The sequence below is a fragment of the Lucilia cuprina genome, chromosome 4, assembly GCF_022045245.1.
Source record: "Lucilia cuprina isolate Lc7/37 chromosome 4, ASM2204524v1, whole genome shotgun sequence".
Classification (NCBI taxonomy): Eukaryota; Metazoa; Arthropoda; class Insecta; order Diptera; family Calliphoridae; genus Lucilia; species Lucilia cuprina.
This window is the reverse complement of record NC_060952.1, coordinates 99,144,763-99,170,881: the sequence shown is the minus strand read 5'-3', so window position 1 is coordinate 99,170,881 and position 26,119 is coordinate 99,144,763. Positions and strand designations below refer to the sequence as shown.

Here is a 26,119-nt window from a genome sequence, read left to right as displayed (position 1 = left end):
TCTTATCATTCCCTGCTTAGCCATCATGAATTCTAATGGACTTTATCTTTCAAATATGTTTATTTATATCTTTAAAAACAAAACTTTCAAATCTTTGACTAAAGTTTCTAGTCAAGTACAAAAAAAAAGAAATGTAAAACAATAATACACAATATACATTTTAAATTCACATTTTTTTAAAAGTAATCATTTTGATCACCGATATATATGGGAATTTAACACTGAAGTATAAAATGGACTTCCTTTTGTTAATAGTATCTTATCGAAAAAAGTAGGAAAAAAAACATGTAGAAAAGTTCGTCATGCTTGGCAACCATTTTCGCACTGGACCTAAATAAACATTTTATCATCAACACACACACACATACATACAATAAAGACAATAAGAAAACAATTCATTTTTAATTGAAAATGTAGTCAAACAGAAAAAAAAAATAATAAACGAAAAACAACATTGTTAAAATAATAAAAATAAAAAATAGAAATAAAAAAACAGACAACAGCAACACCAACCAATTGACCAGCCAACAAACTTAATACAAGTTTTCTCCTGCTTTAACAGCAATTTCCTTTCTACTAGTTGAGAAATGAAACTCAATAATAAGTTTGTAATATTCTTTGCATAACCTGATAGTGTCTAATATTATCAAGTTTGCTGCATGGAGAATGATGGATGAATTATACACCAAGATGGTTTGTAATATGTAAATGTTTTGATTTCATCATAACCGAGTAATAGAAATAATAATAACAACAACAACATTAGCAATAGTAACATCAACAACAACAACTCAATATTGTGATAAACAAACATTGAAAATGAACATTAAGACATACACTTGTCCTTCTTTACTTCCATATGAGTATCAAAAACACACACATTCACGCACACAACAAGGAAGAGATATCAATGAAAACATTAACAAGAAAAAAACCCCTGCTACCTTTCGCCCTTACTCAGCCACTTGCTGACACACAATATAAACATATCCTAAAGGATAATGGATGGACAAAACTTACAAAATAAACATACAGCATAAATGCGGGCGTTTTTCTACATATGACTACATATCAACGTTCTTTTGGAGAAAATAAACAGATCTCTAAAGGAATTAATTCTTTTTTCTAAATAATTCCCTTTTTAATAAAAATCTACGTTCAGTAATAAACTTATATAAAGGGGCTTTAAGTGAAATAGTTTAAACAAGTTTTATTTCCTCCAGACCCCAGCAATATATTATTTATATTAGTTCTTCAAAACTGTTTCATTAAGATAGATTTATTAGAATGAAAAATTTTATAATGGCAAAAAATTCTTTCAGAGTTCTGTATTTCCGTTTTAAATGATAACTTCACATATAAGGAAGTGGAACTTAAAAAACGAATAAAACATTAAAACACTTAACAGTTTCAGAAAGTTATCTAAAGGAACCACAGGCTAACAGACATAAATTTATTTATATTTATATAAAACAAATGTTAGAAAAAAAATTATGTTTGTTTGATTATAAAAACAATCCTCTTTAAATAAACACTAGAAATGAACAATAAATACATAACTAAATAAATTTTTTATGTTTTATTTGTATATAAAATAAAAGTAATTCATAACAAAAGGAAAAAAACAAAGCGGGCTCAACCGGGATTTGAACCCGGGACCTCTCGCACCCAAAGCGAGAATCATACCCCTAGACCATTGAGCCTCATGCGAAACGGGAGAAAAAGCTGAGTTTTATTAATAAAAAATAATAAATTTAATGCATACACGTTTCTTTAACCCTTGTATATCCATGATGATACGAAAAGTCACAACATATAATAAAGTAGCAAAAAATTTATTTATCAGGATTATTTATAGGATTATTTATATAAGGCATAACGGATATTAACCTTTATAACGAATTTTTTCTCCGGAATATTTGGAATAAATGTTGCAAAAACATATTGCGAAAACAAAGTCCAGAAATTCGGCAGAATTATTACGGATATTTAGCTTTACGACTTTCTTAACTCCGCAACGACTCCAGTCTAACTCGACCAAAGCTTGCCATTCAACGGAAAGTCGAACTGTTACAACAACAAATAAAAATCAAAAATAGTCGAATGTCTTAAAAAGTCGAAATGTCGCAAAAAGTTGAAAAAAGTTGCAGAATATCGAAAATAGTCAGAAGTCGAAAAAAGTACTTATACACAGAGAAAAATACTATTATTTTCTTGAACTATGTATCTATTTAACATACTACTTTTACCTTTAGCTACTAACAGCCTATAAGATTTAAAAAGGTGGCTGAGCTATCAATATATAACAAAAAAACATTTTCACTACATAATTTTTAAAAATGGAACCAGCAAGTACGTGGTTAGAAGAAAGTCATTGGAAATCGTACTCGTTCTATGAATCGACTTTCGAATAATCGAACAATCGAATTTTTGTCGAAAAAAGTCGAAGTCGACTATTTGGTTCCAAAAAAGTCAATAACTCGACTATCGTTTGTGATAAAAGTCGAAAAGTCGACTTTGTTAATAAAAGTCGAAAAAGGTCGATAAGTTGAAAAATGTCGAAGAAAGACGAAAAGTCGTAAAAAGTCGGAAAAAATCGAAAAAAGTAGGAAAAAGTCGAAAATTGTAGAAACAAGTCAAAAATAGTCGAGAATTTTAAAAAAGTGGAAAAAAGTCAAAAACTCTAAAATAGTCGGAAAAACTAGAAAAAGGTAAAAAAATAGTCGGAAAAAATTCGAAAATAGTCAAAAAGTCGAAAAAAAAACGAAAAGTCAAAAGAAGTCGAAAAGTTAAAGAAGTCGAAAATTGTAGAAACAAGTCAAAAATAGTCAAAAATTTAAAAAAAGTGGAAAAAAGTCAAAAACTCTAAAATAGTGGGAAAAACTCAAAAAAAGTAAAAAAATAGTCGGAAAAAGTCGAAAAAATCGAAAAGTCGGAAAAAGTCGAAAAAAGTCGATAAGTCGACTATTTATAAAATGCTTTTCAAAAAATGCAAAAAGTCGAAAGATCGAAAATTCGACGTTTAACTAGATGAAAAAAGTCGACTTTTCGTTTCAACTATAGAACCCTAGTTAGCAGCCAGACGTCTACTAATAAGTATAAATATGTGTTTAAAAAAATGAATTATGCATTTTGAAATTATGTATAACTGTTTTAAGAGTAAAATCTATTAAAGCATATTTTCCAGAACTTACCGCTTTTTAACTCCAGTTTAAAGAAAACTTACGATATTCCTGCATTTATTGTTGTTGTGTTAATATAGAACACATTTTTAGTTATTTCTCGTTTTAATATTAATCTTTTCACTAACATCAATTAAATTAATTTAATTTTAATTAAATTGCTTTTCACACTTTATTTCTGGTTATAAAAACAATAAACAGTGCAGTCAACAGCGCATATAAACAAAATCAAAACAAATTTACAAACAACAACAATCAACGCAGCAAGCAGCGCTGCACTCATCATTCCCATTGTACACAATGATTGGCACTATTTTATAATTTTAAGTAATTATTTTAATAAATATTAAACATATTTTCTATAAACAACAATTTCATTTATCTGTTGAAAATTTAATACTTCAGCAAAATTTTTACTAAAAAAACAACAAAAATTTGTTGAGGCTCTTAAGGCAAATGACAATTTCTTAATATTTCCTTTAAAAACACTTTTTTCATTTACAAATTATTTAATTTGTACAACAAACACTTTATTAACATTTATTTAATAAATTTATTATATAATTTCTAGATTTATTATATTATTTTAATGAATTTGTCTCGAAATTAACACCAAACTTAACTAAAAGGAAAAACTGTGAGATTCTGGCGCAAAAATACGTGTTTACAAAACAAAATAAAAGCAATTGTAGTTTTTGTTATTGTTTTGCAAAACAATTTTAAGATAACTGCAGCGTCGAATTTCTGTATGTTTTTGCAAGGAGAATGATAATATGTCAAATTTTATACATGTGTAGTTTGACATTATGTTAAATGAAATTTGGTTGACCTACAACATCTGGAATTGTTACAACTTGATATGGTGTGCAAGTTTGTGAATAATTGTGTTGAATTTATTTACACCACAATGTTTATTGTGAATTATTATTTGTATATTCTCACCACTAAGGTGTTATTGGATTGCTATCATATTATATAGGGTATATTGTTTTTCTTTCGTTATGAGGCTCAATGGTCTAGGGGTATGATTCTCGCTTTGGGTGCGAGAGGTCCCGGGTTCAAATCCCGGTTGAGCCCAGTTGCCTTTTTTTCTTATTTTTTATGTTAACTAAAAAACATGTATATTTTAGTTAACACAAAAAAATGTCTATTGGAGATGCGGGGCATCGATCCCCGTACCTCTCACATGCTAAGCGAGCGCTCTACCATCTGAGCTACATCCCCGTTGTTAAAGTAAGTTTGGTAAAGAACTTCTTGTAATTAGTTGTAGTTGTAAAAGAATTATTGATTTAATATATATTTTAAAAAATCAAAATTTAAAGAATTGTTAAATATTAGAAGTTATTTTTTCAATTTTTCTAAAGTGAGGGGAATCTTTAATATTTATGTATTTTAAACCTAACAGTGAAAACTTAAAGAAACAACTTTTCAATAAACACATGTATTGAACAAATTTTGTAAAAAAAATTGTCTCATAAACCTGTCATAAATTCTTATGAATAAAGGCCATAAGTTTTTTTTATTAAAAGAGAAGGTTTTAATTTTTTTAACAATTATTTCTATTTTATTTAAATATAAATGATATTTATTCTAAATGTAGATTTTTTATAACGATGATAAAATTATAAACTAAAATTTTAAATTAATTTAAATAAATTCAAAATAACAATAAATTATTTGCCAAACCAACCGCCACCGCCAAAACTGCCGCCGCTGTGATGATATTCATGATGCTCATAGCCGCTGCTGTGGAAACCGCCTCCACCAAAACCTTTATGGCCATGTCCACCAAAACCACCTAAACCGTGGCCGAAACCAAGACCATGTTTTTTGAAACCCAACAATTTGGGAGTACGAACTTTAAGACCAACAAAACCGGCATGTGGTCCTTTAAATGCCACCAATTTCAATTTGCCGCAAACAGCATCACCAATTAACAGCAATAGAACTAATAGAGAAATTTTCTGGAAGAAATCACACACATATTTAAATAAAATATTTTTGTTTTATTGTTTGTTTTATTAAAACTCACTAATATTTTCATTTTTATTAGTTTTTACTATTTAAATGTTAATTTTATGCTTAAAAATTGTTTTTAATGTGTTTTTTTATTTTAGTAGACTTTTATCTATATTTGGATGCTGGTCTTGTAAAAACTGAAACCGATTTGTTGTGGTTACTTACTTTTATTCATATTCTGCCCTTTTCAGAGAAAACCTCTAGTCATATGTAAACCATTCCATTTTAGTTGGGTTTTTTGTTGTGTTGCTTTTTCGTTAATATTTAATTTTGCCTTTAGTTTATTTACGTTTTTTTTACATTGTGTTGTTGTTGTATTGTATTTTTGGTTTAATGTGCCCCTGAAAATATTCCGGTTTTAATGCTGGTTGTTTTGTTTTTGTAAAATGTGCAAGTAGTCTCGAAAATGTTTTATCAATCAAATTTGTAAGATGCGATCGTAATTAACCCATTTTTAACATCATAATTATGATTTCAATGGGGACCACAACCACAAAAATTGTACTAGTTTATAGGGTTGTATAAATCGACTTTATAATAATCGAACAATCGAATTTTCGTCGAAAAAAGTTGAAGTCGACTATTTCGTTCCAAAAAAGTCGATAACTCGACTATCGTCTATGAAAAAAGTCGAAAAGTCGACTTTGTAAATAAGAGTCGAAAAGTCGGAGAGTCTAAAAAAGTCGGAAAAAGTCGAAAAGTCGGAAAAAGTCGAAAAGTCGGAAAAAGTCTAAAAAAGTCAAAAAGTCGGAAAAAGTCAAAAAGTCGAAAATTGGAGAAACAACTTAAAAATAGTTAAAAATTTTAAAAAAGTGGAAAAAGTCAAAAACTTTAAAATAGTCGGAAAAACCCGAAAAAAGTAATAAAAATAGTCGGAAAAAAATCGAAAATATTTAAAAGGTCGAAAAAATCGAATAGTCGAAAATAGTCGGAATAAGTCGAAAAAAGTCGGAAAAAGTCGAAAAAGGCGAAATGTCGGAAAATGTCAAAAAACGTCGGAAAAAGTCGAAAAGTCGGAAAAAGTTGAAAAAAGTCGAAAAGTCGACTATTTATAAAATATTAAAATTAAAAAATCGACTTTTAATTAAATGAAAAAAGTCGAAAAGTCGAAAAGTCGACTTTTCATAAAATGTAAAAAGTCGAAAAGTCGACTTTTCATAAAATGCAAAATGTCGAAAAGTCGACTTTTCATAAAATGCAAAAAGTCGAAAAGTCGACTTTTCGTTTCAACTATAGAACCCTACTAGTTTATTGACTAGTCTAAATACTAGTCAATTAACTAGACAATTCTATTTTGTATTCTGTCTCGCCCATGGTCTATTCTAGTGAATTGCTGATTGATTATCCTATGGACTAGTCTATTGACCAATCTATTGCCTATATCACATAATCTAGTCTATATGTAGTTTAATTTATGATCTAGTATATTGACTTATCTAATAATTATTCCAATTTCTACAAAAAATAAAAACATTTTCCTAAAAGATAAATTTCTATTTACTTTTTTGTTGTTTGGTATTTCGAAGTCTAGTCTAAAGTCTAGCCTATAGTCTAAAAAAACGACAAAGTACCAATGTACTGTATTATCCATGCCTGTTTTACACAATTTTTATTCGATCGCCAAAAAGCTTAAACTGTCTCTTAACGTTTGTCGTCGGTGGTCGCAATTGTCATTTAGCTGTAAGACGGTGTCTCAAAGAGATGAACAGTAAATAAACCGTTTAAAAATTATTGATATTTGTCTAAAAACGAATATGTTAAGTATATAATTTTGAATTTTTTTTATCAATTCATAAACATAAAATTTGTTTTTGAAGGGGTTAATAATAAACACGTGAAATAGACAAACGTTAAGACAACGATTTTGCCAAAACTCAATTTAAAGTTTCGTAAATTCCGAAATTGATAAAAAAATATGTAAATTAGAAATGAATCACTTAAAAAAAATTATTCATTGAATATTTAAGATTATTGACCTCCAAAAAGGTACAAATCTAAAACTGTAAAAGACAATGTAACATGGCGAAATAATAAACATATTCAAACACATTAGTATTTACCAAAATAACAGTTATTTAACTTTTATTAAAAACTAAAATTAAAAATCTAATTAACCATAGAGACCACCAAAACCAGGATAACCACCATAGCCGCCATAACCACCTCTAAAACCAGAATTATAGCCGCTATAACCACTACTATAGCCATTATAAGCCGAATTGTAACCACCATAACCTCCTAAGCCGCCATAACCACCATAACCGGGATAGCCGCCGTAACCAGGATAACCACCATAACCTCCAAAGCCACCATAGCCCTGATTAAAGGAGGAGGAAGCGGAACTGGAAAATGAATTACTTTGTCCGTAAGCAGAACCATAACCTCCAAAATAGGGACCACCAAATCCAAAACTTCTACCCTGAGCTCGACTACTTTGTTGCTGCTGTTGTTGTGTTTGGATCTGACCATAACAAAAGTCAGCTGTTAGCAAGAAAAACAAACTTAAAACCTAAAGAATATAAGAAAAATTAAATTATTTTCCCATTTTCTAAAGTTTTTCCTTTAATATACCTTTAATTCCATGTTTAATCTGTTGAAAGAATAAAAACAACTGTTAACACTTCTTAGATTTAACACACTATTTATAACTATTTTTACTTAATTCTAAACATTTTTCCGCCAAACAATAATCAAAATATAAATTAAAATTTTTTCCGCCTTCTGATTCTACAAATAATATAACATAATGACATATTTTTTCAAAACTCTTTAGCACTATAACAAGGAAAAACTTTAAATTTCTCATAGCTAAGCAAGTACATACATTTGTTTTATAATAAACTTATTAAGACATAACTTGTTGCATGTTTTTAACAAATTAACTCCAATACTGACCAACAAAAAAAAAATGAAAAGAAATCTGTTCAAAACTTTTAAATGTGTCCCACATTTAAACTTGAACTTCAGTAACATTGAAAACGTACATTGTCTTTTTTTAATTTGCCAAAAAACATTTTGGTTGTTGTTTTCGAATGAAAATAAAAGTGAAGAAAAATCATTAGAGATTTGTTAGTTTTAATAGTCGCCATCAAATTGTGTTATAGTCGAGTAACTTTTTCCATTTGTTTAAAAAATCAGCATCTAAAGCTATAATATGGAAAGAACTAACAGGGTGATAAGAAAGAAAGAGAACAAAAATGGAAACACAAACCTGTCCCAAGCTGTTGAAAATTAAACGAAGCTGAAATTCAGACGTGATGTTTGGTCGACCCTGGTCTCGTCACTGTAGTGATCATAAACGCTAATATGTATTTACAGAAAGGTCTTATAGCTAGGGTTCTATAAATCGACTTTCGAATGTCGAAGTCGACTATTTTGTTCCAAAAAAGTCTATAACTCGACTATAGTCTATGAAAAAAGTCGAAAAGTCGACTTTGTAAATAAAAGTCTGAAAGTCGAAAATTCGGCAAAAGTCGAAAATTCGGCAAAAGTCGAAAATAGTCGGAAAAAGTCGAAAATAGAAAGAAGTCGAAAAAACTCAAAAAATTGCAACAGATAGAAAAAATATAAATAAATTTTTTTATTAATAATAAATAATAATAATAATATAATGTTAAATTTTATTTTTTATAAATTTACGCTACTGGCAACTTTATAAATTTTTAACTCTGGTCGGAAAAAATCGAAAATAGTCGAAAAAAGTCGGAAAGTCGAAAATAGTCGAAAAGTTGGAAAAAGTCGAAAAAAGTAGAAAAGTCGAAAATATTAAAAGTCGAAAAATCGACTTTTAATTAAATGAAAAAAGTCGAAAAATCGACTTTTAACTAAATGCAACATAAAATGCAAAAAGTCGAAATGTCGACTTTTCATAATACGCAAAAAGTCGAAGAGTCGACTTTTCATAAAATGCAAAAAGTCGAAAAGTCGACTTTTCGTTTCAACTAAAGAACCCTACTTATAACTGACCTAATAAATTTATGTAATTAAGATTAAAGTGAATATTGAAAAATAATCTAAATTCTCTGTCTAATTATTCTTGATTCATATGTTCGGTCTTCTCTCAAATATTTTAATCCAAATTTTATAATTATCAATACTTACTAACTTTGCGGTTAAAAATAGATTATAAAATTTTAACTTGAGAAAATCCCCTCTATTGTGTATTAATATTTTGATCACACTGTGCGGTTAGGTACTTTTTTTCTAAACAATATTTACTCAGCATTAGGAAGCATAAGTATGTATTACTTCATTATTGTTTTAGACAGATAAATAGACAAATATGTATTTTATCAACTCATAAAAAATAAATCAACGCATTAAAGGGGTTATTCCACTCTACTAACGATATGATCTAATAGATGCATATGTACGTAATGAAAGTGAGAGTCTAAGAGGAGCGTAAATAACTGGAACATAAAAAAATGATTTCTAACATAAGCTTTTAATATTCTTTTGTTGTAGATTCCCTATAATTCATTTTTTTGTTGATCTCTAATTTTAAAATCATTCAGAAATTTTGTATTTTTCAAATCTCAATCAAATGTATTAAAAAAATCTATTCCAAACACGTACCCACACTTAATTATTTTGTTACGCTGTTGTTCCTGCCAAAAAAAAAGATGTTAATCTATTTATTTAATTTTTTTTGTTCTGTAAACAAAAATATTTTTGCGTGTTGACTTTTTTTAACTTATTGTTTATTTTTATTATTATTCTTATTTTTTCTTTTGATGGTCATTTCATAAATCTGGGAGATCCCCAGACGAAAAGAAGTAAAAAATTACTCTAAACAATCGTCGTCATCAACCTGTTAATATGTTAAGAATTGTTGGGTTAAAGAACTTGTGTAATTAAACACAATGGGACAATTGAGACAAAAAAGAAATACTTTTAAACTTAGATAATCTATCTATCTATCTATCTATCTATCTATCTATCTATCTATTTATCTATCTATCATTCTATCTATCTATATATCTATATATCTATCTATCTATCTATCTATCAATCTATCTATCTATCTATCTATCTATCTATCTATCTATCTATCTATCTATCTATCTATCTATCTATCTATCTATCTATCTATCTATCTATCTATCTATGTATCTATCTATCAATCTATCTATCTATTTATCTATCTATCTATCTATCTATCTATCTATCTATCTATCTATCTATCTATCTATCTATTTAGCTATTTATCTACTAGACATTTTTGTATTTATTTTGCTTTACCACCGCCCATTGTGCAATTATCACATTCGAACAACAACTACAGGTAGTATTTTCTTTGGATATAGAATAAGATTTTAAGAAATATTGAATGTATTTATAAGCCAGACTTTGTCATACATAAAGTACATAAACTACATATACATTGAATGTACTGGTATATAAAGGTAAATTAAATTTAAGAATACATTTCAGTATTAAATCAAACGTAGACAATAATAATTGTTTCGAAATAAATATCACGACGAGAATACGAATAATTTACCGCGAAAATGTGTAGCATAGTAAGTTTTATTTTTATAAAACTTAAAAATACAAACTAAAAATAAAAATATTTTTTCATTGTTGCAGGCAATCAAAGTTTTATTTGTAATGTCAGTAGTTGGTTGCATTGTTGCCGCACCTGCTCCAGATGCCACACCCGTTAAAGCTGAGGGACGTACATTGGGTCTACTAGGAGGTGGTCTTGGTGGTGGTATCGGTTTATCGGTGGGACTTAATAGTGGTATATATGGAGGTTTAGGTGGTGGTGGCTACCACGGTGGTTATGGAGGTTATGGTAATGGTTATCATAGACCTGGTGGTTATCATGGCTATCACGGTTATCCAGGAGGTTATGGCGGTGGTTATGGCGGCGGCTATGGTGGAGGTTATGGTGGCGGTTATGGTGGTGGTTATCACGGCTATCCAGGTGGTTATGGAGGTGGTTATCATGGCTATCCCGGTGGTTATGGACATGGCGGTTATGGTGGTAGTTATTATGGCGGCCAATATAGTCAGTCTCATCATCAAGGAAGCTACTACGGTGGTCATGGTGGTTTCCATTAGACCTGATAAAAGTTTTATTGTGGATAACAACAAAAAAGACTTACTCCCATATTCATAAATGCTTAATAAAGCGATTGATGGTTTATTGTAGGAATTTTGTATGAGAAATGTGCGTAATAAACCTAAAATAAGCGATTAATATCTTAATGATTATGGGGGTTATTTGTTAAAATAATCGGCCATATTTTAAGTTGTTTTTATAGATATTTTTTTTAATAAAATATTTTAATTATAATTACATATAAGAGTAATTGTGAAAATTTATTTAAACCAGTAACTAGTGTTGTGACCGGTAAAGAGAAGACTATTCAAATGTTAAAACTTATAAATCAACCGTAGAACCGTAGAACTGAAGAACCCTTCAATGTCATCATCATTTTGCATTGCATCTATCGAATAAAGTGTTAGAAAGTGATAGAAATATTCCAATAATCGAAATCTATTTTACAAAATACTTTGGCCATTTTAAAACCAGTTTGTAACGTATTTAACACTTTGGATTCTTATTAACTAATCAGGTCTATCAAACGAGGTTTTTACACCTGAAGGATTTTTGTTTTATTTTTTTTTTACTGGGAACATGAAAAGAAACACTTTAAATTTACAAGTCATGTAGTAGTACTCTACACACAAACTAAACTAAATCCGGTTTAAGATTTCTTTATGTCCTTCATAACAAATTACAATATCATCGTGTCTACACACACGTAAGATTATTTTTACTGTGGAACAATTGTAGACAATTGCGTTAAAAGATTTAATTGTAATAAGATAAGAGAAACCAAAGTCAAATTAACAAAAAAATAAAACTTTTTTAACAAGATTGATATGTGCGAACGTTACGAGCATTAATAATTCATTCAAACAATAATGTTTTATGAGAAAAGTAAACAACACAGTGACAACAAAACGATTCTTAGGCATACAATTAAAAGAATGCTTTCGTTGAGTGTTGGGTAATGTTTTTATTAAAAAAGCAAATATTTTTATAGGAAAATTACTGAAAAGACTCATCCAAAGATTAAAATGATATTATCACATTATTGAAACAATTTTTGATTTCGCTCGTATATTTTTATTTTTTTTTTCTTGTATAAAAAATTCTTAAAATCAAATTATTAAATAACAATTAAAAAAAGTATAAAAAACAACTTATAAAATAATAGTAATATTAAACGGCAACATGAATCAAACGATTTCTAAAATTATCCATAAACTGGCTGTACGTTACCGGTTAACTGTTGTATAATACCGTTGACTGTCGTAGCGATACCACCCACTAATTGTCCGGGAGTTATAGGAGGCTGGAAAAAAATAAAAAATAAAATTTAAGATTTAAGATTTTTAAATTTTATACAATTTAATTTAAAAAATTCGATTATCTAAAGAAAATTTGAAATTTTGGAACGTTATTTTGATTTTGTACAAAAATTTTAAATTTTCTACTAAAATTTGAATTCTCTAATAAACTAATGCTATGTATACACGGTTGTTAGATCTTACAACGTTGGCAGTAAAACTTGCAGAAAATGTCTAATAACAGTGTCAACTTAAAAATTTTGTCTTGCTATATTATCAGAAATGCTTTTTCTGACAACGTTGCAAATTGTAAGTTCGGACGATTGTTAGGCATTTTCTGAATATTTTCTGACAACCGCGTATCACGGCTTTAAGAAACTCTAATGAAAGTTAGATTTTTTTCTAAAGTAAATTCGAATTTCTAATGTTATTGAAATTTTGATTTTGTAAAGAAATTTCGATTTTCTTAATCAATTTCGTTTGTGTACGTACCGCTCCAACCGAATCGTAGAAAACACGATTAGGTCTTCTTACTGGTAATGCACCACCTCCGCCCCCTCCTGGTCTATAATTTGGATCTACTTCTGGATCATTTTGTAAATCATTATTGTTTACATTCGACGACTGTGCATAGTCAGCATACTGAGGCGGTCGAGCTGTAACAGCCAAAGTATTCTGTAATATACCAGGAGCAAATAAACCCAAAAAATTTGCTATTCCCGCACCAGGCGGATAATAGGCGGGAGCTATGGGATCCGATAACAAACCACCTCCCAAACCAGCACCTAAACCACCACCCAGACCTCCACCGAAACCTCCATAACCACCACAACCTAAACCAACTGAAGTTTGTGGGAAAACATTGTAAACATTAACATCCCACAGTATACGTCCTTGCTCTTTAGGAGGCGGTGTTACACCATTGCCAGCATCACGACCAAAAGGTGAACAGGGATTTCCCAGGACTCCACCAAAACGACGATGGAATTTTCTACGTTTCAAGTGGGCAGTACGGGCGTCTTCTTCATTCTCCTGATTTTCAGCACCAGCAAATTTGGCATTTTCTGCATCAGCTTTACTAACACGATTCTTGCCTTTAGTATTCGCTATGTCACTGTCGCTGCTGGAACTATCCTTTTTATAATTATCTGAATTATATGAATTGCTTAAATATTGTTTTGTATTTGAGCTATCCGACAAGGAATTATAAGATCCTTTAGAGTAGCTATTGGCAGAATTTCTATAATAGCTGTTTTTTGAGGGTGTTGCTTCATAGTTGCGATTTATAAAATTTGTTAATCCCGATGACTGACTATAAGGTTGTCGTGTTGTTGCTTTTGTTGTATATGCAGCTGATGAACTGCTATAGGGATATGAATTCCTTAGAGCCGTTGACTGTTTTGTATATGAATTAGTATAGGAGGGATTTGTTACACTATTGTAGTATGAAGAAGAACTTTTGGCTGGAGTATATCTGCTATTTGCCGATGATTGATAATAGTTCTTAGGTTGATTATAATACGATGACGATGGTTGTGTATAACTGTAACCAGCCCTTCTTTGAGCTGGATATCTATAGCTTTGTGTTTGACCCAAAGTTAGCAAACAGCTTACGGTCACTATTAAACCACATAACCAATGCATGGTTGGTTTATAATTCTTATTAAGTAATATTTATATTCGTTTTTTTTTTACTATTTCATCACTGGTCCATAAAAAGGACAACAAAATCGTTAATTTTTTTAAGCGTTTTATCGTTTTCGTATGTTTAGTTTAATTTTCAGCACTATACTAAAGTATGTTAATAATTTACACCTAAACTTATTAACTTTTGCTAACACGCAAATTCAGTTCAAATATAAAAAAATTAATGAAAAATAGGCAAATATTTTTTGTCTATTTTTTTGCAAAAATTGTTAATGTTTTGTTAGTTTTTCCCTAAAATGGTTGTAACAACATATTGCATAAGGTTTTCTGCATAATTTTATACCATCATCATCATCATAATCAAAAAAAAAACAGCATTGAATTAAAATTTATTTGTTTTGTTTTTAATTCAGTCTCACACCCACACGCCTGCGTAGTTGAGATACGAGTTCATTGATATAAAAATAAAATTCTGTTTAATTTTCGTATAAAGGGACAGACAGACGGAAAGTACTATTGCTCTTCTTTGTTTCAGTGTTTACTGACCTGTATCTAATGAGGTTTTGTTAATGTTTTTTTTTACTATTTGCTAATTTTTTATATTTTTAGCAAAACTGTATCATTCATTTCAATTTTCCTTGGTAATGTTAATCGTATCTGTCATGTTACAGTGTATGGATATTGTTAAAATTGTTAATAAATCTAATTAGTAATAAATAAGTCCATACAGTTTAAAATCGTTCACACAAAAAGCGTTACACTGTGCACTCGTGTTTTACCTTAAACAATCTTTTTTGGTGAAAACCACATCTTGTTTCTTTTTCCGTTAACACCAAAATAAAATTATGAATATTTTTTATAGTTGATGAAGAAACTAGGTCATGAAAAAAATTGCAATGATACAAACTGAAAATTTAGTTTTTTTTTTTGTTTTTAGCTTACATTAAGCATAATTTTTGTTAGCATCCATTATCTTTTATTGTTGTTTATTGTTTTACTCTAGTAAAACATCGTTCATCCAAGAGTTTTTTTTCATTATATGTATTAAATCGGAAATATCTTTATGAAAAGCAATTTAATTTCTTTACAACGTTATTATTTTGTATGTAGGTATATTGGAAATAAAAATTAACTTAAAACTTTTAATAGAACTTAAAGCTCTTTAAGAACAAATATTTATAGTTTAATCATTTGTTTAAATAAACTTTATTTAACTTAAGCGGCGGAGGAAATGACATCAGTGTACATTTTAACCTTGCTGGCAATGCTCATATCAACATATTTGTCACCAATAGACACAATCATACCACCAATGATGCTGGGATCAACACGAGAAGTGATCTTCAAGGTTTGGTTGTTCTTCAAGAAGGCCTTAAAAAAAGAAAACGGTCCATTGTTTAAAAATTATTTTATTCCTAATAAAAATAAATTTAAATTATCTACTATACCTTCAAAGCGCTTTCCAATTGTTTGTTTTGTGAAGAATCCAAAGGCTTGGCAGTGACAACTTCGCAAACAACTTCTCCACGATGGGCAGCCATAATAACTTGGAAAGCATTAATAACACCATCCAAAACATTCAAGCGACCATTGTCGGCCAAAAGACCCAACAAATTGCCGGTGGAGGGAGCCCAACGCAATTTTGCAGCACTTTCCTTTAAGGCGGTAGCCATAACCTTCTTGTTAATAATGGGGCTGGTGACATGTTCGCGCAATTTCTTGTCTTCTTTAAGGGTGGCTTGGAAAGCAGCCAAATCCTTTTCTACTTGTTCCAATTGCTTGGTCTTTGATGCAGCCGAATACAAGGCAGTGGCGTAACGGCCCTCTAAGCCGAAAACCTGTACTGGTGGCTTAACCATTTGAGTGGAGGTGCACATGGCACGGCTCTGTAATGTTAAAACAAAACTCCATTAGCACTTGTTTTATTATAAGGCTTAAAATTTCATTAATTCTATTAACTATCACATTTCCATTATACCCATTTATCGTTAACATTACATAACCAAAAACTTTGGTTGGGTAATTTTCTCCAGCGTAAAATTATTTTATTGATGGAATTTTCGGTTAGTTTAAGATTACCTCTTTTAGGGAAACTGCTTAAACATAATTTTGTATAATTTTATTATATAAAAACTTACCAAAACAGATAATTTATTTACGGCTGCCATCGTTTTTAGCCTTTTTTATTCAGTGCAGAAAAAAATCACGAACAGTTTGCAAGCAGTACCCTATGCCGACAAATATTAATAACGGCGGCAGTTGACATTAAAAATGACGGCGTCGGCTTAAAATTGTTTGTAAGCCGGCTAAGTTTTCGACTACCTTTAGTTGGTGGGGATTTGTGGGATTTTGGAAGCAAATATTTTAAAAATCGGGATTGTTTACCAGAGTAGGAAATTTATGTATTCCTGAAAACTATTTTATGTGTTTCTCTCGTTATATAATTCATTTTAACAAATCATATGAATATTTTGCATATAACTGAATTATAAGGAATTCAAGAGATAAAAAATTTTAGCATATTAAAAGTGAGGCAGAATAATTACAAATTACATACATATGTAATGTAAGTTTTCTAAATAAATTGTTACAATAACTCTTATAATTTCAAACAAAATCGTTGAAAACGAGTAAGATCTATGCCGAATTTTATATACCCTTCACAAAAAAAGGACCAAAAAAATTCCACATTCATACAGTCTCTAGATTCAATTTAATGGTAAATTCAAAAGTATATTTTTAAAAAGAAGTACCAAAAAGTCCCTTCTTATAAGTTCTCTTTTACTAAGCTCTATACATGTTTAATTTCAAAATTTTAGGTTCAATATTATATAAAACTCAAAGGCCATCAAAAAAACCCATTTGCATTAATAATTTTTCAAATTTTAAAATAAAATGTATTCAAATTTGTTTCAATTTCTCCAACCCTGCTAAACTCCAATCACAAAATTTCTCTTACGTCCTTATGTTTAAAAAACTTACCATTTCAAACGAATATTTTAAATATTTTTATGTGTTGTATGGGAATAAGTTTTAACCCCTTCGAAAACATAAACAAATTTTGATTCAATTTTGGTTTTTAAAGTATTTATTGAAAATGAAACTTTTTTATTTTTAATTCTAATATGAAATTTTGTTTTTCTCCGTACACGTTTCTTAATGGAATCAAATTTATTACGGATATTAAATATATATATATAATAATATACGTTATATCTTCCAATATATTAACTCCTTACTTGTCATCTGCAATTGAATACATTCAAAAATTTATTCAAAATATAATTTTCTCAAACAAGAAATTAAATGAAAAATAAAAACATACTTTTAACACTCACCATCATCCTCATCTTCTTCTCCCTCACCGTCCTCATCGTCAAAGACCTCTTCTTCGTTATCCTCATTGTCTTCATCGTCATCTTCTGGTTCGACCTCAATATCAGGTACCAGATAATACTGCAGAGGATTAAGCCATAAATCGTCCTTGATTAGTTCGGCAATTTCATCGTTGACGGGATCACTGTTATCAGTGAACCAATCAAAGAATGTCTTGTATTCAGAATGTCTCTTCTTCTTGTTGGTGAAGGGCTTTGAAAGCAATTGTTTTAGAAGATTTTTACCCTCCTTCCATTGTATAGACGTGCTTGTAGATGAAGGACAATCACTATTTTCAGCAGCTTAAAAATAGATTAAGAACATAAATGTAAAAAATAATTTTTGTATTGCTTTAAATTACATGTTAACTTACTACCAGATCCCAAATTGAATTCTTTTGTTAGGACTTTATTTTCAAAATAGGGATTTTCTTCGAAATAAAAGTGTATACGATAGCCGGATTTTATGTCCTCGAATTCTTCAACTTCCAATTTGGTTAAGGCATGCAAACATTCCTCTTCTTCTTCATCCAATATGCCCGAAACTTGTGGATGATTAATAAACTGTAAAGTGTAAGAGATACATGAGAAGAGAATAAACACAATGAGGGAGGGAGATAGAGAGCGCGCGCAATTAATAAATTTGTGTACAGTCGTCAGACGTCTATGCCCACTGTGTGTGCAAAACACAAAATAGAAAATTTATTAACATGTGCACAAATACAAACAAACATAACTTTTAATAACGAAAATCAATGAGAAGGCGTAAAAAGGAGCAAAAAAGAAAATAACAAAAGCAAAGCATTGTCCACAGAGTTACCAACGGGTACAGTAATTAGACTTTTATAAAGTACAGGTAAACTTCTATATGTACTATATAATAAATTACTTGCAAAAACTCTAGGAAATCAAATCTGTGCCTGAGTGTTGCGGTTATTGATAGCCTGTCAGTCTGGAGGTTAGATACACAACATACGTTGGTAATAGATTCTTTCTATTGCATTTTGGATAAAAGTAGTCCTAGGATCCGTCATTTCAAAGTAACATATTTAGTTTTTGATCCTGTTTTGAATACATTTGTCTATGTTTATCTGTTTAGAAAAGCCATTTCAGGCTCAGAAACAAAATGCCAAGTTGAAACAAAGATTTTTTCCCAGAGGTTAATGGAATTTTATCTGGTATCTAATATCTGAACACGGATCGCACGCAAATCAGATATTCTAACAGATCAAAGTTTGTAAATGGAATGTTTTTATTGCCATTAAACAAGAAAATCCGAATGAACAAGTGACCGAGGTCCCTAAAGGGCTTTAGCTGCCCTCATAGATCCTACAATCTCTATCTCAAAGAATGCCAATTTTCTACTCTCTCGTTAAAATAGGTAGTTTTGCCTAAATTTCAGTATAAGTAGCACTTTTTCCTACATATAAGACATATATTCACGTTTAATCCCGTTTAACTTTATCTTCCAAAATAACTAAATGTGTTTTGATCGTTAGTTTTATACATGATCACATTGAGTTTGCGCCATAAACAATTTAAGGGGTTTACATTTTTGGACGACAAAAAATTAAAATAGCCCAACATGTGAATGAAATATTCGGGGAAAATCGGAGATTCTAATGGAAGCCCTATGTTTAATACTAGCTTTTGGCAACTCTACATTAAGATGTACACAACGTAACCCGCCAGCCGAAAAGAAAAAAATGAATGGACGATTTATATACACAAACATGCGCCAATAAATATTGCAACAATGGCTAAAAAAAAGAGCAAAAGATGGCACAAACAAAACCCTTTATGTTTTCTTTCTCATGGTACAGAAATGTTACCCAAGAAAAAAAAATGCATTTTAAAAATACTTTTCACCAGACCTCCCAAAAAAATATGTTTGACACTTTTTGCAAAAGAATCCCAACCCATATCGTTTTATGTACTTACCGCTGTCACCCAGAAGTTAGGAATGCGTTTGACCAGCTCACTGCGTTTTTCGTAGCATGGTTTTCGCAGTTTATTGTACTTTTGCTCAACTTTAAGAATTTCCTCGCTGGCCTTTTCGTTGAGGGCATCAATATCATTCTGACATGCATCGATTAATTCCAATGCCTCGGTCACTGCTTCGTTGGGTGTACTTGAATTGCCTTCATCCAATTTTGCGCGCTTACTCGGTACACTGGACATTTTCAATGGATGATCTGGATTTTTCGGGGTATTTCTTTTTTATATATTTTTATTCAAACAAAGGCTTTCTTTTTACCTAATATAATTGCGGCGTCGATATTTTTCGCGAGTAGTAGTAGTAAAAAAGCGATGATAATGATTTTGTGTGTGTATTATAAAAAAGAATGGCGATTTTTTAGATGAAAAAAATGCCGGTTTGGATGTCTTAACATATGTGGAAGCTAAAAGATATGAAAATCTTTAGTTTGGCATTTTGCGAAGCAAAAATATACAATGCTGCCAGATTAAATTGGTAAAGTAGAAATATTTTTGTTAAAAAAAGATATCGAAATATATTAACCATTATGTCATTACGGACATACCCAGTTGTGTTTATCATGTTCTAAATGATATATAGTTTAAATATAAATTTATGACCTATTCTCTACTTCTACCTCCTCTATAATAACTAACGTACCGTAAAAAGGATATGTCAGTTACGGGAAAATATTAAGTTTCATTGCAAATTTCGTCTGGTTAAATTAATACATACTTAATAGTTTTAAATGATGAATTGATTGGAAAATATCGATTTCAAAAATTGTTTGCATTAAAGGAACTTTTTTATTTATTTGTAAAAATTTAATAATAAAACTAAAAAAAATTAAAAATTGGTATAATTTTTGACCGATAATTGGCATATTTATCTTATCTTATGTATACATTAGTATGTTGGGTTTAAATGTACATACTTAGTAAAAGTAAATAATAGGCCACAAATCAGTTTATAGAAAATTAAACATTTTCACTGATTAAGCAACGAATCTTTTACATTTATATACACACATATGTTTATATTATTAAAAATTTAAAACCAACAAGTCACAAAATTTATAATATGTATTTTTATTACAAATTTTTTAATAATTTTTTTAATTGTTTGCAGTCTTCATATATATTAGAATATTTAAAAATATGGTATCACCAGACATATTACTGTGGCATTTGTATGACGTTTCAACGATCTGGCATTTTGGAAAAAATGTTTTTGCACTTGTATATTTATCTCTTTCTCTCTCATGGGAAAGTTAAAAATCGTTCCGCTCAAAATTTTCATAAATTCTTTTTAGTGTCGGTAAATTTTGATGTTAAAGGCGTAAACGAGTTTGTGGAATACTTTTATAAATTATTTGGATAAGTGTTAAAATAAAGAATTAAACAATGTCCACAGCGGAAACTCAAACTGGTGTCAACACAAATTTGCAACAGCAGGATCTTAGCAATTTGGTAAGTCTGGAAAATGGCGAATAGAAAAAACACAGGTCGAATACCCCACTGAAGCAAAAAGAAAAAATAATTAAAAATGTAAAACCTTAAAGATTCCAATGCGTTTTAAATGTGATATTAAAAACATATGTAATTAAATTTTAAGAAGTTGCTTTTGTTAAAATCTTTTCCTGGTTTCTTAATGATCTAATTCCATATCAAAGTTTTTAGATTTGCGTGGCTTGTATTACTGCACGTGGCGTTTTTCTGGTCAATTCCTAAAGGACATTTTGTTTATGAGGGAATTTGCTAACAATATGTTTATGACGATATTAATATGTTGGTTTCAATAGGTAAACATTTCCCAATTATGACCAAAATTTGTTTTCTGATGCAATTTTTAATATGATAATTCTAACCTCAAAATTTGCCACGACAATTCAATGTTGTTTTCTTCTTGTTGCTGTCAGTGGTTTTGTGACTTTCGTTTTATTGCTATTTTAGTGAAATTTGTGATGTGAATCATTGAATCCATAATAATATTTTGTATACATATTTTTTTTAGGACATCAGCAATTTAACTCCTCTTTCTCCAGAGGTAATCTCTCGCCAAGCTACTATTAATATTGGTACAATTGGTCATGTAGCTCATGGTAAATCCACAGTGGTTAAAGCCATTTCAGGTGTACAAACTGTTCGTTTCAAAAACGAATTGGAAAGAAATATTACCATTAAACTCGGTAAGTTGGAATATGTATTTTTTTTTAAATTTAAGAACTAATTATGTACATGAAATGCATTCAAAGAGCTACATTTGTGTTTTGCCTATAACTAAAGTTAAAACCATAAATCTTTGTCTAGCATTTTTTGTGACAAATATCTCTAGCTTTAAATTTCAAGCAAAAATAATATGTAGTATCTATGAATATATTGTATGTAAAATCAACATTATTCCCTATCATTTATTTAATTTGTACATTATACTCTTAATCAACAACATTCAACTCATTTTAAGAAAATTAACATAAACTACTTTCAAAAATATTGTTTATATTTTAAATACAATTGTATATAAATTTTAAAACCACTATATTAATGGCAAGTGCCACATTTGCCTTTATACATAATCCTCGTACATGCATCCTTTCTTAACTCAACTGTCTTTTGGGGGTGTGCAATGCGTTCTGTAAAATTACTTCTTCTTTTTAATTTTACTTGTAATAATAATAAATTGCTGGAAGATTATTGATTTAATTGTTTGTTTCTTTTCTAAATTCATTCGTTTTTAAATATTTGATAGGGTATAAAATTGGTTTTAAAAAACAAAATTGTTCATTTTAGTATTTGTATGTTTTTTTTTTCTTAGTTTCTCTATTAATTTACCAGCAATTTAATTTATTTTTTCGTTTTTATTTTGCATTGTTTTCTGTTCTTTACGCGTGACCGTTTTGTGTGCATTTGCTTGTCGGGAATTTTGCAGAACGCATAAGCCAACAACGCATGCAAGCCCTGCTAGCATCCCCCAAACTATTAAGAGAATTTGAGGCAATCCAGGATGCTAAGAGGTGGCAAAGACAACAGCAACGTTTGAGGGAATTGCGAAAACGCGAACAAAGCCCTATGTCTTCTGCTATGTCCGTTACACCGGACATAACACGTTTACGAGTGCCCTCTACAAGCCCTAGCAGTGGATATGAGAGTCTTAACGACAACTCTTCGGTTTGTAGTGGAGACTCGTACAATCGGCGTCGCAATCGTTCACCTCTAAAATCCCTGGCCGTTAGTTTAGTTAAATCGAATGTTAAGAATGAGAATGAGCGGCAAAAAAGCCAAAAGCGACGTAGATCCTCTCAAAGCAATGGCTCAGTTAAATCAGCCAAGAAGCTGAAACAAGAGTATGTTATCGAAACCATTGAAAGTCTTGAGTCAGTCAATGGTGAGCCTTTATTTTTCGTCAAATGGCTAAACTACTCCAAAGCCGACAATACATGGGAGACTTTGGATAATTTGTTTGAATGTGCTGTTCTTGAAGATTTCGTCAAAAGTATGACGGTTTTATATGAGCCTTTTATAGCCAAAATACTGCAGGACTTTTCCGAGCAAATAGAAAAAGAATCTTTAGGTTTAAAACCATCCGATATCGATTTAAAAGTTTTGGATAATTATGACCCCTTGAAGTTAAAAGTCGATTTAATATTATTATCACAATTCATTAGTGTTAAATCACGAAATCAAAGAGAACCGGAAAAAATTCGTCGCCGGATTTTGAATGCTTTGCTCTTGGAACCCTGGTATCATAAAAGGCAACAACAATTGAGTTCCATGGAGGAATGGCAAAAACGCATGAATTTAGTAGAGCATGATGCGCCTATAAAAGTTGAAAATAATGTAGATTTCGATATTTTAGACCCCAATTTTGAATATATTTCGGAAAATTTCCCATCCGGTGGTGTTGAAATCCTAAACGTTCCGCCCATCGGCTGTAAATGCGAAGAAGGTTGTGCGCCGTCTAAAAAGTGCTGTGCACGCATGGCAAATACCTATTTTGCGTATGAAAAAAATGGTCGTCTGCGCATCTACCCAGGAGAAGCTATCTACGAATGCAATTCCAAATGTCAATGTTCAAAAGATTGTCCAAATCGTGTTATCCAAAGAGGCCGCAAAAATTCACTATGTCTGTTCAAAACTGCCAATGGCCGTGGATGGGGTGTACGCACGGAAAAACCCTTACGCAAAGGCGAATATGTTAGTGAATATATGGGTGAGATTATAACATGCGAAGAAGCTAATGAGCGTGGCAAACAATATGATGCAATAGGACGTACATATTTGTTTGACCTGGACTACAATAACACTGATAGTTTGTACACCATTGATGCAGCATTATATGGCAATGTTTCTCATTTCTTTAACCATTCCTGTGATCCGAATCTTTCGGTTTTTCCTTTTTGGATTGACAATCTTGACATCAACATGCCTCGGCTGGCATTTTTCACCTTACGGCCCATACAGGCCGGTGAAGAACTAACGTTTGATTATATACGTGGGGATATGCAATTGGATGAATATGAAAATCTTTCAGAAGCAGAGAAAACAACTTGTCGCTGTGGAGCCGCTAATTGTCGCAAAGTTTTATTTTAAATGTATCCCTATTTGTGCTCATATTCAGACTAAAACTCAAAGTATTTCTTAAGGCACGAACATTACAACAAATTGTAAAATACTTTATTTTTAAATTTTAACTAAGATATATACGATTATAATATTAATATTTAAAAATGTTTCTTTACCTGTTAAGTTGATTTTATTTTTATTTTTTGGATTTAACCTTTACCATCAAACTTATTATTAATTGACTAACATTTCATTAGTTTTAAGTTTTTGCTTGAAATAAAGTTCACCAGAGATAAATTTTAGAAAATGGTTTATTTTATTGTCTTTGCATTACAATACAGGTTACGCCAATGCCAAAATCTATAAATGCGATAATCCCAAATGTCCACGACCTGCATGCTTTGTTTCTGACAGCTCTAGCAAAGATGACAGTTTACCTTGTACCAGACCCTCGTGTACTGGTCGCTTTAGGCTGATACGTCATGTCAGTTTTGTCGATTGCCCTGGTCACGACATTCTTATGGCTACTATGTTGAACGGTGCCGCTGTTATGGACGCCGCTTTACTCTTAATTGCCGGCAACGAATCGTGTCCCCAGCCTCAGACATCGGAACATTTGGCTGCCATTGAAATTATGAAACTGAAACAGATTTTGATTTTACAAAATAAAATCGATTTGGTTAAAGAATCACAGGCCAAGGAACAACACGAAGACATTACAAAATTCGTTCAGGGTACAGTAGCTGAGGGTGCACCCATTATTCCCATTTCGGCTCAATTGAAATACAATATTGATGTAAGTAAAAATGAAAAAATTAAATTTATTGTAATTATTATTACAAACAATTGCAATTATATTTATTTAAATCCTCGTAGGTCTTGTGCGAATACATTGTTAAGAAGATTCCCGTACCACAACGTGACTTCAATGCTCCTCCCAGGCTAATTGTTATCCGTTCTTTTGATGTTAACAAGCCCGGTTGTGAAGTCAACGACTTGAAGGGTGGCGTAGCTGGTGGTTCAATTTTGTGCGGTGTCCTTAAGGTTGGCCAAGAAATTGAAGTACGTCCCGGTGTTGTCACCAAGGACAGCGAAGGTAACATCACCTGTCGTCCCATCTTTTCGCGCATTGTGTCCTTGTATGCCGAAACAAATGAATTGCAATATGCCGTGCCTGGTGGTTTGATTGGTGTTGGTACAAAAATCGATCCTACCCTGTGTCGTGCTGATCGTTTGGTGGGTCAAGTATTAGGTGCTGTTGGTCAATTGCCCGATATTTACATTGAGTTGGAAATTTCATACTATCTGTTGCGTCGTTTGTTGGGCGTACGTACAGATGGTGATAAGAAGGGTGCTCGCGTTGAGAAATTGCAAAAGAACGAAATTCTGTTAGTTAACATTGGTTCCCTCAGTACTGGTGGTCGTATTATTGCCACAAGAGGAGATTTAGCTAAAATTGTTTTAACCACTCCTGTGTGTACGGAAAAGGGTGAAAAGATTGCTCTCAGTCGTCGTGTAGAGAAACATTGGCGGTAAGTGATTTTTTTTTTTGTTTATTAAATAAATTTTCATTTTTGTTAATTTTTGGTTTTTATTTTTACAGTTTAATTGGTTGGGGTCAAATCTTTGGCGGCAAAACTATACAACCCGTTGTTGACAGACAAGCTCCTGTTCCTACAAAATAATTTTAATTTGTCGTTTTATATAATTTATGTATTCAATTTCTTGATCAAAGTTTTGAAGACAAGCTCCCCCCCCTGCCCAATGCTACAGAAGGAGGAGCGGACATTTTTTCAATTATATATATATATTTACTATATTATTACAACCAAGGTACAGCAGCAGTCCATTTAACTTTAAAAACGTTCATCATTTATACTATTGTGGTTTACAAAAACAAACAAGCAGCAACAGGAAAAAAAAGAAAATAATTTCTTTGTTTAATTCTCTTTTTTTATTGAAAAATAACTTCATTGTTAAGACAAAAAATAA

General features: G+C 30.8%; 8 protein-coding genes and 2 non-coding genes across 11 annotated transcripts; 4 read left to right on the top strand and 6 right to left on the bottom strand.

The window, feature by feature from the left end:
* Positions 1 to 1,631: 1,631 nt before the first annotated feature.
* On the bottom strand, positions 1,632 to 1,703 carry Trnap-ugg. The gene has a single exon. It is a non-coding gene; the product is annotated as a tRNA-Pro (tRNA).
* A 2,484-nt stretch (positions 1,704 to 4,187) lies between these two features.
* Trnap-ugg lies at positions 4,188 to 4,259 on the top strand. Its single transcript has one exon. It is a non-coding gene; the product is annotated as a tRNA-Pro (tRNA).
* A 483-nt stretch (positions 4,260 to 4,742) lies between these two features.
* LOC111680191 (glycine-rich cell wall structural protein) lies at positions 4,743 to 5,371 on the bottom strand. The gene is made up of 2 exons (XM_046950007.1): positions 5,215 to 5,371; positions 4,743 to 5,146 (listed from the first exon to the last, which is right to left on the bottom strand). Exons 1-2 carry the CDS (start codon positions 5,224 to 5,226, stop codon positions 4,856 to 4,858), a joined length of 303 nt encoding a protein of 100 aa, XP_046805963.1. The 5' UTR covers positions 5,227 to 5,371; the 3' UTR covers positions 4,743 to 4,855.
* Positions 5,372 to 7,311: 1,940 nt separating this feature from the next.
* Positions 7,312 to 7,784, bottom strand: LOC111680193 (keratin-associated protein 19-2). The gene is made up of 2 exons (XM_023441824.2): positions 7,773 to 7,784; positions 7,312 to 7,710 (listed from the first exon to the last, which is right to left on the bottom strand). The coding sequence occupies exons 1-2, from the start codon at positions 7,782 to 7,784 to the stop codon at positions 7,312 to 7,314; spliced, it is 411 nt and encodes a 136-aa protein (XP_023297592.1).
* A 2,780-nt stretch (positions 7,785 to 10,564) lies between these two features.
* On the top strand, positions 10,565 to 11,297 carry LOC111680207 (keratin-associated protein 19-2). Its single transcript, XM_023441840.2, has 2 exons — positions 10,565 to 10,723; positions 10,791 to 11,297. Exons 1-2 carry the CDS (start codon positions 10,712 to 10,714, stop codon positions 11,265 to 11,267), a joined length of 489 nt encoding a protein of 162 aa, XP_023297608.2. The 5' UTR covers positions 10,565 to 10,711; the 3' UTR covers positions 11,268 to 11,297.
* A 1,008-nt stretch (positions 11,298 to 12,305) lies between these two features.
* Positions 12,306 to 15,363, bottom strand: LOC111680194. Its single transcript, XM_023441825.2, has 2 exons — positions 13,059 to 15,363; positions 12,306 to 12,571 (listed from the first exon to the last, which is right to left on the bottom strand). Exons 1-2 carry the CDS (start codon positions 14,208 to 14,210, stop codon positions 12,473 to 12,475), a joined length of 1,251 nt encoding a protein of 416 aa, XP_023297593.1. The 5' UTR covers positions 14,211 to 15,363; the 3' UTR covers positions 12,306 to 12,472.
* A 25-nt stretch (positions 15,364 to 15,388) lies between these two features.
* On the bottom strand, positions 15,389 to 16,507 carry LOC111680182 (ATP synthase subunit O, mitochondrial). The gene is made up of 3 exons (XM_023441813.2): positions 16,352 to 16,507; positions 15,662 to 16,099; positions 15,389 to 15,584 (listed from the first exon to the last, which is right to left on the bottom strand). The coding sequence occupies exons 1-3, from the start codon at positions 16,379 to 16,381 to the stop codon at positions 15,429 to 15,431; spliced, it is 624 nt and encodes a 207-aa protein (XP_023297581.1). The 5' UTR covers positions 16,382 to 16,507; the 3' UTR covers positions 15,389 to 15,428.
* A 776-nt stretch (positions 16,508 to 17,283) lies between these two features.
* LOC111680188 (protein SET) lies at positions 17,284 to 19,938 on the bottom strand. 2 transcript variants are annotated; one of them, XM_023441820.2, is made up of 4 exons: positions 19,529 to 19,938; positions 17,962 to 18,151; positions 17,539 to 17,890; positions 17,284 to 17,459 (listed from the first exon to the last, which is right to left on the bottom strand). In XM_023441820.2, exons 1-3 carry the CDS (start codon positions 19,766 to 19,768, stop codon positions 17,541 to 17,543), a joined length of 780 nt encoding a protein of 259 aa, XP_023297588.1. In that variant the 5' UTR covers positions 19,769 to 19,938; the 3' UTR covers positions 17,284 to 17,459; positions 17,539 to 17,540. The 2 variants fall into 2 exon arrangements, with proteins under 2 accessions (XP_023297588.1, XP_023297587.1); XM_023441819.2 differs by having other exon boundaries at positions 17,552 to 17,890.
* Positions 19,939 to 20,837: 899 nt separating this feature from the next.
* On the top strand, positions 20,838 to 26,109 carry LOC111680177 (eukaryotic translation initiation factor 2 subunit 3). The gene is made up of 5 exons (XM_023441807.2): positions 20,838 to 21,034; positions 21,579 to 21,753; positions 24,469 to 24,923; positions 25,004 to 25,659; positions 25,731 to 26,109. Exons 1-5 carry the CDS (start codon positions 20,969 to 20,971, stop codon positions 25,810 to 25,812), a joined length of 1,434 nt encoding a protein of 477 aa, XP_023297575.1. The 5' UTR covers positions 20,838 to 20,968; the 3' UTR covers positions 25,813 to 26,109.
* LOC124419813 (histone-lysine N-methyltransferase Su(var)3-9) lies at positions 22,404 to 24,424 on the top strand. The gene has a single exon (XM_046950520.1). It carries the CDS (start codon positions 22,514 to 22,516, stop codon positions 24,152 to 24,154), a length of 1,641 nt encoding a protein of 546 aa, XP_046806476.1. The 5' UTR covers positions 22,404 to 22,513; the 3' UTR covers positions 24,155 to 24,424.
* Positions 26,110 to 26,119: the final 10 nt, after the last annotated feature.

Bases quoted from the DNA above. Each gene is read 5' to 3' on its own strand.
- LOC111680194 (XM_023441825.2), bottom strand. From the start codon at position 14,210: ATGCATTGGTTATGTGGTTTAATAGTGACCGTAAGCTGTTTGCTAACT. The intron at 12,572-13,058 runs GTACGTACACAA...ATTTTTTTCCAG, and splicing joins TCTACGATTCGGTTGGAGCG to CCTCCTATAACTCCCGGACA.
- LOC111680182 (XM_023441813.2), bottom strand. From the start codon at position 16,381: ATGGCAGCCGTAAATAAATTATCTGTTTTG. The intron at 16,100-16,351 runs GTAAGTTTTTAT...TTAACATTACAG, and splicing joins TAAATAAATTATCTGTTTTG to AGCCGTGCCATGTGCACCTC. The intron at 15,585-15,661 runs GTATAGTAGATA...TCTTTTTTTAAG, and splicing joins AATTGGAAAGCGCTTTGAAG to GCCTTCTTGAAGAACAACCA.
- LOC111680188 (XM_023441820.2), bottom strand. From the start codon at position 19,768: ATGTCCAGTGTACCGAGTAAGCGCGCAAAATTGGATGAAGGCAATTCA. The intron at 18,152-19,528 runs GTAAGTACATAA...TACACTTTACAG, and splicing joins CTAACTTCTGGGTGACAGCG to TTTATTAATCATCCACAAGT. The intron at 17,891-17,961 runs GTAAGTTAACAT...TCTATTTTTAAG, and splicing joins ATTCAATTTGGGATCTGGTA to CTGCTGAAAATAGTGATTGT.
- LOC111680177 (XM_023441807.2), top strand. From the start codon at position 20,969: ATGTCCACAGCGGAAACTCAAACTGGTGTCAACACAAATTTGCAACAG. The intron at 24,924-25,003 runs GTAAGTAAAAAT...AAATCCTCGTAG, and splicing joins AATTGAAATACAATATTGAT to GTCTTGTGCGAATACATTGT. The intron at 25,660-25,730 runs GTAAGTGATTTT...TTATTTTTACAG, and splicing joins CGTGTAGAGAAACATTGGCG to TTTAATTGGTTGGGGTCAAA.
- LOC124419813 (XM_046950520.1), top strand. From the start codon at position 22,514: ATGCAAGCCCTGCTAGCATCCCCCAAACTATTAAGAGAATTTGAGGCA.